This window comes from Petaurus breviceps, unplaced genomic scaffold, assembly GCF_028583685.1.
Source record: "Petaurus breviceps papuanus isolate PSGF00001 unplaced genomic scaffold, PetGlider_PUasm1.0 90994, whole genome shotgun sequence".
Classification (NCBI taxonomy): domain Eukaryota; kingdom Metazoa; phylum Chordata; class Mammalia; order Diprotodontia; family Petauridae; genus Petaurus; species Petaurus breviceps.
The window spans coordinates 3,934,274-3,949,438 of NW_027187393.1; the positions used below are offsets into that span (position 1 = coordinate 3,934,274).

Here is a 15,165-nt window from a genome sequence, read left to right on the forward strand (position 1 = left end):
AAACTATGATTCTTTTTTAAAGCCTAAATACTACATTTCAAGAAACCATAAGTGATAAGTATTCAGAATGGTAAAGTAAAAAATAGAATCATCTAATAATATTCTGGAAAAAAAACCCGAAAGGAAAAGTCCCAGTTAAAATTCAGGGCTTCCACATCAAAGAAAAAAATATAGCAAACATGTAGAAAGAATCAGTTCAAGTACCAAGGAGTTACAATCAAAATTACTTAAGACCTGACAATTTCCACTCTAAACAAGAAGAGATTTTGAAATACAGTATTTCCAAAAGATAAGAGAGGCTTACAACCAAAAATAACTTACCCTACAAAACTGAATATAATCCTACAAGGAAAAATGTGCCTGTAATGGAATAGAGGACTTCCAAGAATTCCTAATGAATAAACCAGAACTGTGTAGGAACAGTGAAATACAAACATAAGGGGTGGCCAGGTGGTGCAGTGAGTAAGAGCACCGGCCCCAGAGTCAGGATGACCTGGGGATCGAATCCGGGCTCAGATACTTGGCACCCACACAAAAATAACTGGCTGTGTAACCTTGAGCAAGTTACTTAACCCCAATTGCTTTAAAAAAAAATACAAACATAAGAGTCAAGAGAAACCTGGAAAGGTCAAATTAATTAAATGATTGGAAGGAGACAATGTAGTGCTAACATTCTCAAGGGGGGAAAGAATTAAATGTTTCTTCAGAACTTGAATATCTTCAAAGGGTATTGATAAAACCAAATAAGAAAAATGGAGGTCTTAAGGTTAGATCAATTCTGTCCTGATGGTTTAGGGAAAAGAGAGAGTAAAGAAAGGAAGATGGGAGTGTAAAAAGAAGGAAAAACTTGTTATTTCTCAAAATTGAGGAGAGAGAAGATTATACAAATAGAGAAGAATGGATAAGGGGGGTAAGAATAAGATGAGCCTCACTTTTATCTGAAACAGACAGCAGAGGGTTGGACACACTCATAAATAGTTTGGTATGAAAATACATCAAATTCAGTGGGGAAACAAAAGGAATGGGAAAGAAGGAAAGGGAGGAAAAATAATATTGGGGAAGGAATAGTTACAAGCAGAACAAACTTCCTGATTTTGAAAGAGAGGGATTAAAAGGAGTAAAAAGGAAATAATATTGCAAAGAGCTAGAATCTAAAGCAGTGTCTCAGATTCCTCTTAGACAGTTAGGGAATGCCTAAACAAGTTGTGGTTTGTGAACATAATGGAATATTATTGTTCCATAAGAAATTATAAAAGATAATTTCAGGGGATCCTGAGTAGTGTCAACAGATGCAGAGGGAAGTGAGCAAATCCAGAACAACAATGCTGTATAGGAAAACCATACAGTGATTAGCGGTGTCTGCAGAGTATTTGAGATGATACTTATTGCTTACCTCCTGCCAGAGAGATGATGGACACAAGGTGCAGAAAAAGATGTACTATTTTAGACGTGACCACTGTGTGGATTCATTTTCTTTTACCATGCTTATTTGTTATGAGGGCTTTTTCTTTTTCTTTCTCTTATTTTTTAAGGGTAGAATAGGGCCAGGGAAGAGAGGTTAGCAGTAGGGATGCCAGAAAGAAAAACTATCATCACATTTTTTCAATGCACGAAAGACAACAAAAGGAAATTCAGGAGGAATCACAGACAAGCAGGACAGTTTTAAAATTACAGTGATGAATTTACTTTATATGTATTTTTAAAAGCAAGCTGTATGAAGTGGAGACTCATGATTTCATATCAGATCCTCCCTTTGTCTTTTGTTTTGCATAAGGAAATGTTCTTTTCTGGTGTTTTAATTATCTCAGAACTATAAATGGAAAAGCATCAAGCACTTAGTGTGTACAGAGTATTTTTGCTAAGCTCTGAGAATACAAATAGAAAAGCAAGATGGCCCCTCCTCATGGAACTCACATTCCAATTAGAGAAGATAACACATATAGAATGTTTTATCTGCAAATCAGATGATGAGGCCCTGTGGTCATTAGGGTACAGCAGCAGCAAAGTGGATGATAATATAACTTCTTTAATGTTATGTCCATTAATAAAGCTATCAGCTTCTGATGTTGAATCATTTATCAGTGGCAAGAACTTTGGTGATGAGAATTTGCTTTTCTGGCTGTTCAGTAGCTGTGGCTACTAAGACAATGGGAGGCACAGCACCTGAAGAAGTTAGTGGGTGCATCCTCACAAGAGTTACTGTCTTTGGCTGTGGCTTCAGGGTCCAGACTGGAAGCAAGGCTGGTAGTGCGGCGCCACTGTTCCTAGGGCTCTCGGGCTCACCTGCCCATCCATGGCAGTTCAGGGTTTGGTGGTATTGGGAGAATGGAGGTGGAACCCCTTCTCCACAAGCTTTGTTCCCCTTGATAATGCCTACAAGAACCAGACTGGAAACAGGGCCATTGGTTTGTTAGGCATTACAATTGCAGGGGCTGTTGGACTCAGGGCTTTGGGCTGTCTACATAAGTATCTAAGGATAGGTGATGGTCAAGGTGGTTTGACTTGCCTGGCATGTAGAAACTTGTGTCTCTCCCTCAAAATTCCTTACCACTTCATCTAGGCTTTCTCTGTCCCAAAAGTGATAGTTGGCCAGTAATTGGTGCTGGTAGATGGGTCTCCCCTTGATGCTGGCTGCTGGAACTGATCTTGAAGGAATGGTAGTAGTAGTTTGGTAGGCTTTTTTAGCCCCTAGGCATTGGTGTCTTGGGCTATATCCACCAAGGACTGAGGGAAGACTGGTGGTGGCAGTGATTTGAACTAACACATGCCAACTGGTTCCCATCTCTCACCTCTCAGCTAGGCTAGTGGGCCTGCCTTATTTGTGTTAGTCAACAATTGATTGTTGTAGTGATGGAGATAGAGGGTCCCTTTTCTAAAAGGAGGAGCTATAGGAATTTGTTCTGACTCCAGAACATTCCTTGAGAATTTTTCTTTAGTAAACACCTAACACTACTGTTCATGAGACTTGCCTCTTGCTCCAAAAATGAACAAAAAAGGTAACTGTATATTTAATTATTGACTTATGGTTATTAATTTTTAGTTCTATATGGTTGCTGTAATAAGATTTTTTTTATTTAACAGGCATGTTTTTCACAAATCCTGTGTGGACCCATGGCTTAGTGAACATTGTACTTGTCCAATGTGCAAACTGAACATTTTGAAGGCTTTGGGAATTATGGTATGTTTTTTAGTAAATTCCTATATTCAGATTCTTTTCTGCATTTAACATAGTAATATTTGTGTAGTACTTTGAAAGTTATCCACATGCATTAACTCAATTTAAATACACTAGTTATGATACTTTTAAGAAACAAGATAAATAGCATACCAGGAAACTCCAGAATTACTTGATAAATTCATTTAATATCCCTAAGTTTTTACAGATCTTAATCCATTAAATAGTGGGAAAATAGCATGTTTCTCGCATAACTGTATAAATAGATTTACATAACACTTTTCTTCCAAGGAGATTAAAACTCTAATTGATCTCATGAAACTCACAGAAGGGCATTGATAGCTATTATGTCACTTTGAAGAGGAAAAGGGCAGGAATGCCTGAAATATGGAATGGGGAAATGTGACTTTCTCAAATATGACATCAAGAAAAAGGTAAAACTGGAAGAAAGATACAAGTTTTGGTGAGTGTTTTCCAAAGAATGGGTAACAAGCAAGATGAGCTTAAAGTATGACGGTATCACTTGAGATTTAATGGGATGAAATCTATGACTGGAACATGCTGCTGGATTGATATATGTGTATGTATGCATGTGTCTATACATGCATAAATGTGTGTGTGTACAGATATACCCTTAATTCAAAATAAACCCTGTAAAGTCGGGGCATGAGTATATATGTTAAGAAGATGTACTCATATGAGAAAATCTAGGAACTAAAGCAAGAGCCTTGTGGGAACAGGGGAAAGTCCCTGTGTAAATATCAATAGAACCATAACCAGAAATTATATTGTCACCAGTGTATACTATAGATCAGAGTTGTCAAACTGACAGCCCACCCCACAGGGATCTTTTTTTTGAGTTTGACTTCGCTGCTCTAGACCACTCAGACTGAAAAAGCAAATAGTTAAAGTTGAGAAACATGACAAACCTAGCACAGAAGCATAATAGAATAATGATAGGGGACTTTATTTATTCAGACATCTATTCAAGCTATCTTTACAAAAATCATTGCAGCCTGCTTTGACTTCATGATAATCTCATCCTTCAAAAGTCAGAATAACCAAGAAGGGGAGTTTTTATTCAAGATGAACTGGCTTTTGGTATAGAAATGATGGGAGCCATAGAAGCAAGTAACCACTCTACCCTAGAATTTGTGAAAGAGGAGAGGAAAGCCAAGAATAGTATAAGATATAACTTAGAGTTGGAGAGAGAAGATTTTGATGGTTCACAGAGGGAATAAGTGGAATCCCTGTGGACTAAAATTCTATAGGAGAAAGCAGTCCAAGAGTATGGATAGGAAGCATTCAACAGCGAAATTCTGAAGACAAGAAGAAAAACAATTCTGATGAGAACAGAAAGGGGGAGTTGTCTCAGAGATCAGTGTGGACACACAGGGAACCCATCAACAACTTACAATGCTAAACAAATTACTTGGCACAAGCAGTAATTTTGATATGGTTTCATTTTGTGAAAGCAGCAGCCATACGTGTTTGTTTCTACTAACACCAGGTTGTCATAGGACATCTGACCTTGACCAAGTGAAACAAGATTGAGCTGATTTCCCTACTTTTAGTTAGTGGTCTGTCGGTCAAGTGCTAGATTTTGTGCCATTGATCTCATGTTTTTAACTCTTTGATATTTTTTTTTTGAGGTAATCCAGGTTAGTGACTTGCCCAGGGTCACATAGCTAATAATGTCTGAGGCTGGATTTTAACTTGTATCCTCCTGACTCCAGGGCCAGTGTACTGTACCACCTAGCTACCCCAACTCTTTGATTTTCAAGATACTATTCCAAGGAAACTTGCACAAGTAGCTTTTTAAAGAGCACATTTCATTGGTTGTTAGAGGTATTGCAGTGGCTGTTGGTATGAGGAAGTCAAGTATTTCAAGGATCATTCAAGCCCATCATTTGCACTAAAATTTGCACACATTTTAAAGGAAAATATGGTCAAAAATGAAAACAGCCAATAAATGACAAATTCTTAATGTAAAAAAAAAATTAAACCTCAGAAAACAAGCAAAAATCTTTGGGAGGACCTAGCATTTGGAGCAATTGTTATCGATTCCTTTACAATGTTGCATAGTCTTGTTGAAGTTGGAAAAATAGCAAGAACACTTATAAAACAGCTGCCAACCATTACTCTGAAGAAAAAACCGTCAGTCCTAGATAAGACAATACAAAGATAAGAATACTGAAGTTGGGGAAAAGGTCATTTTTACTGATAAAATTCACTTTTTCATTCAGGACTCTTAGGACAAATTGTTGTCGTTAAGAAATCTAGGTGAATCTTAATTTAAGAGTTGGGTGTTTTCATCAGACTGTATATAACATCCACCCAAAACTTCCTTTGGGGATTTTTTTTACTTCCAGTGGGCCTATAAATACTGTTTCTAATTAAATATAATGATATACTGAGAAGCAGGATTATTTTAGAAATTCCCAAGTGGAGACAGAATGCAGTAACACAGCCTTGCACCATGACATGTCATGAAAGGTTAAGAAATGTATGCAGGAGATGGAGATAAACATACCCTAGTGGCCAGGGATTTAAACCACTTTGGAAATCAAGGCTAGACTTGGAAAATGGACTATTCATCAAAAAATATACTTAATATCCCCAGTGTGCTTTTATGATAAAGAATTAAAGAGTATGTGTTAAAGTCTTGTGAATTCAGTGCGACATATTATAAAAACAAGTAGTTGCAGCAAAAGAAGGACATTATATATTAAAAATCTTTTAAAGTTGTAAGGTATATTGCATATAAGTAAATCTAATATTTTACTTTCTCCCAATTAATTCATACACCACTGCTGGTTGAAAAAATAGAAATATAGAAGATGGAAGCAAAGGCAGATAAAGGAAGTCAAAGATAAAAGTATGACATGGTTCTTAAAGAATGGTATCTGGAGTGCTAATGCTCAAAATGACTCGAAACTAGCAAGGAAAGATCAAAATAACAAAATTGCCAGGGGAGGGTAACTATAGTGGGGGAAAGGATCAAAAAAGAGGTAGAATTGCTGCTTGGGATAGAACAATGACAACAAATGGAGAGAAAAAAACTTCTCTTCAAGGAAAATGATGTTTGGACTAGAAAGGACCAAAATGGGTAATAAGAGTTAAATGACTGAAATAAACAAGGAAAGATTAAGAGAGGGGCTAACAGCCCTTGATGAATTCAAGTGTCTTGGATCCAACAAACTGCATCCAGTAGGGTGCTGTAAGATTTGGCAGATGTGATTACTAGGCTGTGATGTGATCTTCAAAACATCTTGGAGAACTATGGATAGCAGTGATACCAGAGGATTGGAAAAGAACCAATGTCTCAATGAGAAGAAAAAGTCTGCCAACTATTAGACAGTGAGGTTAACTTTGAATCTTGAAAGGATCCTAGAATATTTCATTAAAGGGATAATTAATGAACATTCAGATAAGGATGAAACGATTACAAAGCCAACATAAACAGTCGTGCCAGACTAGCTTTATTTCCTTTTTTTTTTTTAAACTATTGGGCTGATAGATCAGATTTTTGTGGTACAAGCAAGACTTTTATCTTAACAGTCAGGTTGTTCAATATTTATTTCCTCCAGCTGCTTAGTCATATTTGGAGGGTAGGAGCCCATCTCTTGTAACATCTATGGAAACCCATTGACCTTAGCTATCTGACAAACCAGTTTTGCAGGCTTTGCAAGTTTGTACATTGCAATAAATTTATTTTTCTTAAGCATAAAACAAGTCAAACGGATCTTTCTTGTTTCTAATACAGGAAATATTTTTGTATGTTGAGTTAAACCATTGTCAGCATATAGACATAAAGCAGTAAATAAAATGGGAGATTTTAGGCACAGGTAATCTATTACTTGAAAAATGTCATAAATACAGTTTATCTAGATTTTTAGCAAAGCATTCTTCTTATGAACATGATGAAGTGATGTGGCCTAGACAGTAAAGTTAGGTGGAATAAATGGACACAAAAAGCAACCATTAATGGTTTGACATCATCTTGGAAGAAAGTCTCTGGCAGAAACCTTAGCCCTAAACTGGTGAACATTTTATCAGTAACTTAAGGAGTAAAAGAAAACGATTTTGGTACACAGAAACTATGGCAAAACTGCACAATTGTATTTAAACATTATGTAGGGAATCGTGATATTAACATTACTTGTGCATGAACCCTCTTAACAGAACCCACAGTCCTCTAAGCAGATAGGGTTTCCACAAGGAAATGTTAAAGAAACAAAGAAGTGTTTTAGCAGGTATGGGAAAGTGTAGTAATTTAGAGAAGACAATATCCAAGAAATGGGGCAATAAAAATACTCATGGCCTCAAGTACACAAATAGAATTTAGGTGATTAGACTAGAAATCTTAGTAAAAGGAGCTGAAATCCAGTCTCACAGGCATCGCTGAACCTTGGTAGGGTATAATTTCATGAGTAAGATCTGGCAATCAAAAGTAATACTTTAAAGGGAACATAATTAAATGAAAGCAGTAAGAGAATAATGTTGTATGTCAAGAAGATATACCCTTTTTTTTTTAAAAGCAATTGGGGTTAAGTAACTTGCTCAAGGTTACATGGCCAGTTATTTTTGTGTGGGTGCCAAGTATCTGAGGCCAAAACTGATCCCAGGTCTCCCAATGCCAGGGGCTAGCGCTCTTACTAGTTGCGCCACCTGGCCAGCCCTAAGCAATTGGGGTTAAATAACTTGCTCAAGATTACACAGCCAGTTGTTTTGTGTGGGTGTTAAGTATCTGAGGCCAGAACCAATCCCAGGTCTCCCAACTCTGGGGCCCGGCTCTTACTCACTGCACCACCTGGCTGCCCCAAGAAGATACACTCTTGCAAGAAAATTCACAAACTAAAAAAAGAAAAGGACAATGGGAAACATTTGCATAAATATAATTAGGGGGAAAAACAGAAGCAACATTGTGGTAAAAGTATACTTCAGGTCACCTGACCAAAAGGAGAACAGGGACAAGTTTGGGGAACATCACAAATAAGGAGGCATGATAGTAGTGGAAAGAACCTGCTGCTAATCAATCCTCTGTCAGAAATCTCATTTTCCTTTTAAAAAAACAATCTATAAATTCTTGATTTGCATCAATAATGATTTTATTTTTTAAAGAATAGAAAACATGACTTGGTAAACCACTATTCTGACCAACAAATTTACTGATTTCCAAAAGAGAAATAAGGAAAAATTCACAAGGAAGCAGCCACACCATCTTAACAGTCATGATCCCCCCCAAATAAAGGGGGAAATGCCAAGCATCTGGCTTTTACCCTAGGTTTTAGAAGAATAAATGGGTGCAGCTAGGTGGTGCAGTGAATAGAGCACCAGCCCTCGAGTCAGGAGGACCTGAGTTCAAATCCAGCCTCAGACACTTAACACAAAAACTAGCCGTGTGACCTTGGGCAAGTCACTTAACCCCAATTGCCCTCCAAAAAATAAAAAAAAATTTTTTTAAAGTATAAATGAATAAGCAGTTATTAGGGAACTGTGCTGAGTATTGGAGATACAAAGAAAGCAAGATAGTTTCTGCCCTTTAGAAGCTTATATTCTAATGAGGAAGACAACACATATAGTTAGAAAGCAAAAAGGAAGTGGGAGGGACTAGGTATCATGGCTTGGAGATTACCAAGAATTGGTATAGTAGACCCAAGACCCAGTAAGATAAAGTAAAAGCTTACCAGTCAGTGCCCAGGGTGCTGCCCAGGGTCAGAAGTCCAAGGTCTGTAAGGAGAGGAAGCTGGAGGTTAGGAAACTTCCTGGAAGCATGATGCCAGGAAGTAGAATGATAGCCAAGACCTAGTAAGATAAGATGAAAGGTCACCAAAGCCCAGGGTTCCAAAAGTGCAAGTATGAATTGTGGTAGAAGTAGGCAGTGTGGCTTGGAGATGGCCAGGAAATGGCCATTTCAGAGAGTTCAGATAGCATCCTGTGTCTTAAGATTTTGTCAAAGTTGGTTCAAGAGGAATGTTCTTAAGAACAAAATTCTGATGAAACAAACAGATGGATCTGAGGAAGGAAAAGGTGAGTTGCCTAAGAGATATGTGTAGCTACAGCAGGAACTCATCAACCAATACACATTTCTAAAAAGTATATGGAAAATGAATGCATGAACAGAAAACTAAGGGTTTATTAAAAAGTAGCATGGTTTTCTATAAATATTAAGAATGCCAAAGCCCAAAACAAGTTAAGGCTTGCAGTGAATATTAAGGAAAACAAAAAGGGCTCTTTAGGTACCTCTGTGGGGGGAAAGGGATTGGGGGAGTGGAAGGAAGAGCAAAAAGAAAATTAGGATAACTGTGGAGGAGGACAACAAATGAGGAAGAAAAGACAGTGGAGTATACAAAATAAAAATGATAAGGAATCAAAAGCACCTGGTTGGCTTCTGCGCGTTTAGATCTTTGGAATCTGACAAAGCATAACCTCAGAGAAGTGAGCACTTGTGGGTGTGATTGTTGGGCCACTCTAGATGATCTTTTAAAAAGTATGTTGCAGTACCTTACAAATGTACTGTTTTTTAAATGATGAAATGGATTCTTCAAACAAGGGGCTGGTATTTTAACTGTAATTCCTCCCAAAATTCTAAAATGTACAATTAAAGAATGGTCTGTGAATACTAATAAAGGAATCAAAAAGCACTAAGAACTATCTTGAGTTCATTAAATACATGTCATGCCCAACTTAACCTCATTCCCTTTCTTGACAGTATTACTGGATTTAGGTGAATACATGTCTCAGACATAGGATACCTGGATTTCCGTGAGATATGACAGGTTGTCATGATATTCTTATGGGTAAAAAGCAAAGATGCAAACTGAAAATAGAGTTAGATAAATTGACTGTGCCCAAAATGGTGATTAATGGATTAAGGTCGTTAGTGGAGTGCACCAGGATTCCATCTGTTGTTGGCCTTATTCTATTCAGCGTATTCATCGGCGATCTGGATAAAGATACAGTTGAAATAGTTATAGATGATAGGCTGCTTGATAGGGGATTCCTGATATATCAAATAACTTCGGATCTAGAAAGAAATTTTTAGATCATTTGCATGATAGGCCAAATTCAATAAGATGAAATTTAATAGGGTTTAGTGTAAAATGATAAGATGGGGTCTAAAAAAGTCAGTTGCATGGGTACAAGATGGGGTAGACAGAAATAGATAACAGTTTTTGTGAAATTAACTTCAGAAATTTCATGGACTACATGTATAAATTTATGATTACAGTATGAAATGATGATGATGATAAGTCTACTTATATAGTGCTTTATGGTTTGGAAGGCACTTTACATGTATTATTGCATTTGACCCTCACAACAACCCTGTAAGGTAGCTAGCTACTACAGGCATTGCTATCCCTGTTTTAAGGATTAAGAAACTGATGCTCAGAAAGCATGTTCACAGTTAGCATCAAAGGTAGGATTCAGCCCCAGGTCTTGCCTGACTCCAAGCTCAACGTCTTCCCATTCCATTAGCTAGGCTTTGGACCAGCTATTTTTCTCACTCAGAATTCTTTTTAACATTATGATTTTTGTTTTGGATGGTTGTTTGTCTAACCACCATAAATGAATCATTGCTTTAATTCTACATTGTTAAAGAAATAATAGAATGAATTTGAATTTTAAATAATACTTTATTATTCACCCCCAAATTAAATAATTTAGCCAGATTAGTATAATTCTTTTCATATTGGGTTTCAGCTCTGTAATGAAGACTCTAGCTTCTTTTTATCTACCTTTGGGCCAGAACTTCCCCAAAAAGTCTGTAACCATCTTATAAAGGTGTAATGACTAATTTTATCAGTACTGCAGTGCATAGTGATGTTACTTTGTAGTAATGTGCCTTCATTGAAATTTTTTAGGTCTTTTAAGAGAATTTATTATTTTCAAATCTCTCTTATGGAAAAGAATGATGGAAACATGAAAAAAGTTTGTGGGAGAATATTTTTCCCATCAGATAACTTAGAAACTGATTCTCTAAAACCCTGTTTAAGATTTATTTTTAATCTTTTTATTTTATTCATATTTATAAAAATAAATATATGTAATTTTTAATCTGAAAATATTTTTCAGCCAAATTTGCCATGTACTGATAATGTAGCTTTTGACATGGAAAGGCTTACCAGAAGCCAAGCTGCTAATCGAAGATCAGCACTTGGTGACCTTGCCAGTGACAGCTCTCTTGGCCTTGAGCCACTGCGCACTTCGGGGATGTCTCAACTTCCTCAGGATGGGGAGCTCACTCCTCGAACAGGAGAAATCAACATTGCAGTAACAAGTAAGTGGTAATCTTTCACTTAAAGTGCTGAGTGCTTTTCCTTCACTGTTCAGGAACCTCAGCTTAACATAGCACAGCCCTACAAGACCATTCAGGTATCCTTGGGGTTTCTTGAATACATATCTCTTGTCTTCAACCACTTGAGGAATTTTAGATGCTTTTATTGAAACAAATCATCTGTATATGCTTTGCATTACAAATTATTTTCAGACTCATTTGAATCTATGGGGAATGAGTTTTGAGTCTATACAGAAGTTAGTTGTGGCAGTATTGAATGTAGACGTCTTAGTTGTCCCTAACAATCGTTGGTTTATAAATATGAGGCAGAGTGAATGATGGAGTGGAAAAAATGGCAGACTTAGTCAGACGGCCTGAAGGCAGATCCCAGCTCCACCACATATTAATTAACCTTGGGCAACTCACTTTTCTGAACCTCAGTTTCCTTACCTATCTACGGAAAGAATAATACTTTGTCTTCCTACCTCACAGGGCTGTTGTGAGGGTCAAATGAGCTAATGTGTATTGTAAGTGCTTTAGAAGTTATAAAGTTCTATATATATATATGAATAGTTGATGTTTTGAAATCATTATTTCTCAAAAAGAAGTTGTAAAAAACATCATTAAAACTAAAAATGACTTAGGATATCACCAGCCTCCATTTTTTTGGGTATGGTTTATAAATATTAGCATTGGTACCTCGAATTTCCAAAAATGAATTTTAAAGAGACCCAGCAGTAAAGAGTTGAGTCTAGACTTTGAACTTATGTAATATGATTATGTAATAATATCTTTGGGAATTGTTAGCAAGGTCTTTGTTGTTTCTTGCTTTGATATCTTTAAACTAATTTATTTTCCTTTCTTTTTGACTTGATGTTAAAGTCTCCAAATTGGAAGACTTGCAATGGTACAGGTACCTTAGCAATGCACTCTTTGAGCCAGCTCTCTACAAGGCCCTCTCAATAGAAAAGGAAGGGCAGCCTGCTGGGCAGCTAAGCAAAGCTGAGTTGTCTCATAGTTTCCTAAATGTTAGCAAGATGGTCACAGCAAATTTTCAGAGAACAGCAAAGCATTTGGTTTTAACATCACAAAAAACTTATCTATGTCTCAAGACAGCCACTTCCCTCCCCCACTCCTTACACATCACTTTTGTGAGCTTTCCCGTCCCACTGCACCTTTCATGACGTGCCCCCATATGTTGAGTGCACTTTTTTCAGTCAGGACTTTTGCTCCTTTAGGTCTGTCGGCACAGCATGTGATGGGAAACCATTGCTTTTGCAGGAATTAAACAAAGCCCATTTTTTATTAAACTGCCCAGATCTATAAGGCATGTGCATTTGATTGAGTAACATATCTCACTAGAAATTCTTACTAAAACCTAGTTCCAGGTTTTGTTTTTTACTATCACTAACATTTTGTAGTATCGTTACCTGATATTGATGCATCCTTTTTGCATCCATCACAAAGTACAGGAGCAAGACTTAGTGTTTATCACTAACTGCTAGATTAGTGGATTGGCTTTTTTTTAATGTTTCTCATATTATCATATACAGGGTTTTTTTTTTAGTCTAGATTTTTTTTTATTACCACTTGTCCCACAGCAATAAAGAAGACAAAGGTTTTATCCAAAAGTCTATGACTTTGTAGGTCGTAGGTTTTCATGAAATCATTCTCTCCGGGATAGATGCTCATGGTACATTGTGGTGCTGCCATCATAGGATACGGCTGCAAATTTGCTTTAGCTGGGCTGATTTTTTAGTATTGTTATGCCCTACAAATGAGTATAATTCATTCAGAATCAAGTAATGTAAACAGAATCAAACTCTTAAAATCTATATATTTTACATATGCAAAAGTCAAAGAAAAATTTCTTAATTTCCTTGATGTCATTAAATATTGGTTTCATTTTAAAAACTATCAAGTTAGCTTTTCATAATCTCAAAAATTAGCTAGTGAAAAATGAAAATTAGCAATTCACTAAAATTTCATTAATTCACTTTACCAATTTGGAATACATATTACACATAGTAGGCACTTAAGAGCTAAGCTACAGCTTTCCTTTCTGTGGAATCTATTAAGCAGCTTAATAATACAAACAAAAATTTTGAGAGAATGTTTAAATTTTTTAACCAAAAAAAAATTATGAATGTCATCCAATACCATAGAACCAACTTTTACATACAAACAATTGATATTCTCATCCCAAATCTTTATTTTCCATTCATTAGAGCAGGTCTCTAAGAAGCCCTATACCAAGCAACATCTTTTTAACCCAGGCCCAATAATGTATGTCCTTAAACATAATAAAGTATCATTTCTTTAAGAGAATGTCATGCTTGAAACTTTTTACTGATTTGGACTGGCTCTCCTCTGCTGTATATCTCTCCTCTAGATGTATAGTGAGGTTCTGCTGTATAGGAGTATTAGAATGTCATTTCACTAAAATGCAGAATTTTACAAGATTGAAAAAAATACTAAATGGCTTAAAGAAAACCCTTCTCACACCTCAATTTTCTGAACAACTCTGTGATCATATACTGGTAATTTTCATTTTTTTTATATTTACATGCTGTCTTTCAGGCTATCTGCCTTATCAGTTTTTGCTTCCTATAACAAAAAAAAAATCTTCACTAATATAATCAGGATGAATGACAACTGCTTTTGACGAAACACCAACAAGATGTTGTGTTGGTTTTGTTCAATAGTGTGAATGTGTGCATAAGGAGGGAAAAATAATAGAGATTGTCATAATGTCATCATGAAAACTAAGGAGAGTTCAGGCTACAGACTGCGGAATCTCCATGGACCACACTCTCGGGAATTGTTCTTCTCTGCAGCTAAAGTCTTCTCTAAGTGGGGGTGACTGCACGGAGTTTTCACACCGAAGAAGGGGAAAAGTCAGAAACTTGGCTGGACAGTTTGACTTAGTTGTAATTAACAAAAATCTATTTCCACGAATATTTTTCCTCATTTTGCGTTTCTCACTTCACACTATTTGGTGACTACTACATCTTCCTCACAAACTCCGGGGTGTTGGCAGACAGAAATGGCTGGGCCCTGCTTTCCTTTTCCCCTTGTGTTTCTCACCACAACTTCTTCCAGTTAGTAACTCTCTGGCAAACTTCCTTCTGCTGCACTTCCTTGTGCCAGCCATGGCTTACACCTGCGCTGCCTCCGCCAATGGCATTTGAGAGAAATATTGTCATCGATTTGCCATAAGCCTTCTCCCACGAGTGATTGCCTCCCTTTCCTTTGTCAACAGAAGAATGGTTTATTATTGCCAGTTTTGGCCTCCTCAGCGCCTTCACTCTCTGCTACATGATTATCAGAGCCACAGCCAGCTTGAAAGCTAACGAGTAAGTCATGACTGTTCACATGGTGTTCTTTTGGTTCATATTTTTAGGTGACAAGAAAAATATGAATGATTTTTTTAAAAAGATTTAGAAAACAGGTTTCCATAACACAAGCACCATTTTCAAACTGATGCCTGTGGCACCATATCTAATAGAACTGTGATGAGCACAGTTCATAAATCAGTCATTCAGAAGACTGGGTATGACATTTAATGTGGTTAAGACCTAAAGGTTTTACTTGACCACAAGTATATTGTGAGCCAACAGTGTGATGCAGCAGCCAAAAAATAACTAATGATTTTCTGTGTGTTGTGTTACTAAAAGACAAGTGAGAAAATGCCAGTGCCTCTGGGGGG

General features: G+C 36.8%; 1 protein-coding gene across 3 annotated transcripts in view; it reads left to right on the forward strand.

Annotated features, from left to right (window-relative positions):
- Positions 1–15,165, forward strand: part of RNF130 (ring finger protein 130) — a 147,132-nt gene that overhangs the window by 112,508 nt on the left and 19,459 nt on the right. For 2 of the 3 annotated variants that reach the window (XM_069077540.1, XM_069077538.1), the window contains exons 6-8: positions 3,082–3,178; positions 11,255–11,459; positions 14,719–14,812. In XM_069077540.1, the coding sequence (XP_068933641.1) occupies positions 3,082–3,178; positions 11,255–11,459; positions 14,719–14,812 (396 nt within the window). The remainder of the gene's footprint in view (positions 1–3,081; positions 3,179–11,254; positions 11,460–14,718; positions 14,813–15,165) is intronic. The other variant, XM_069077539.1, reaches the window with a different exon arrangement.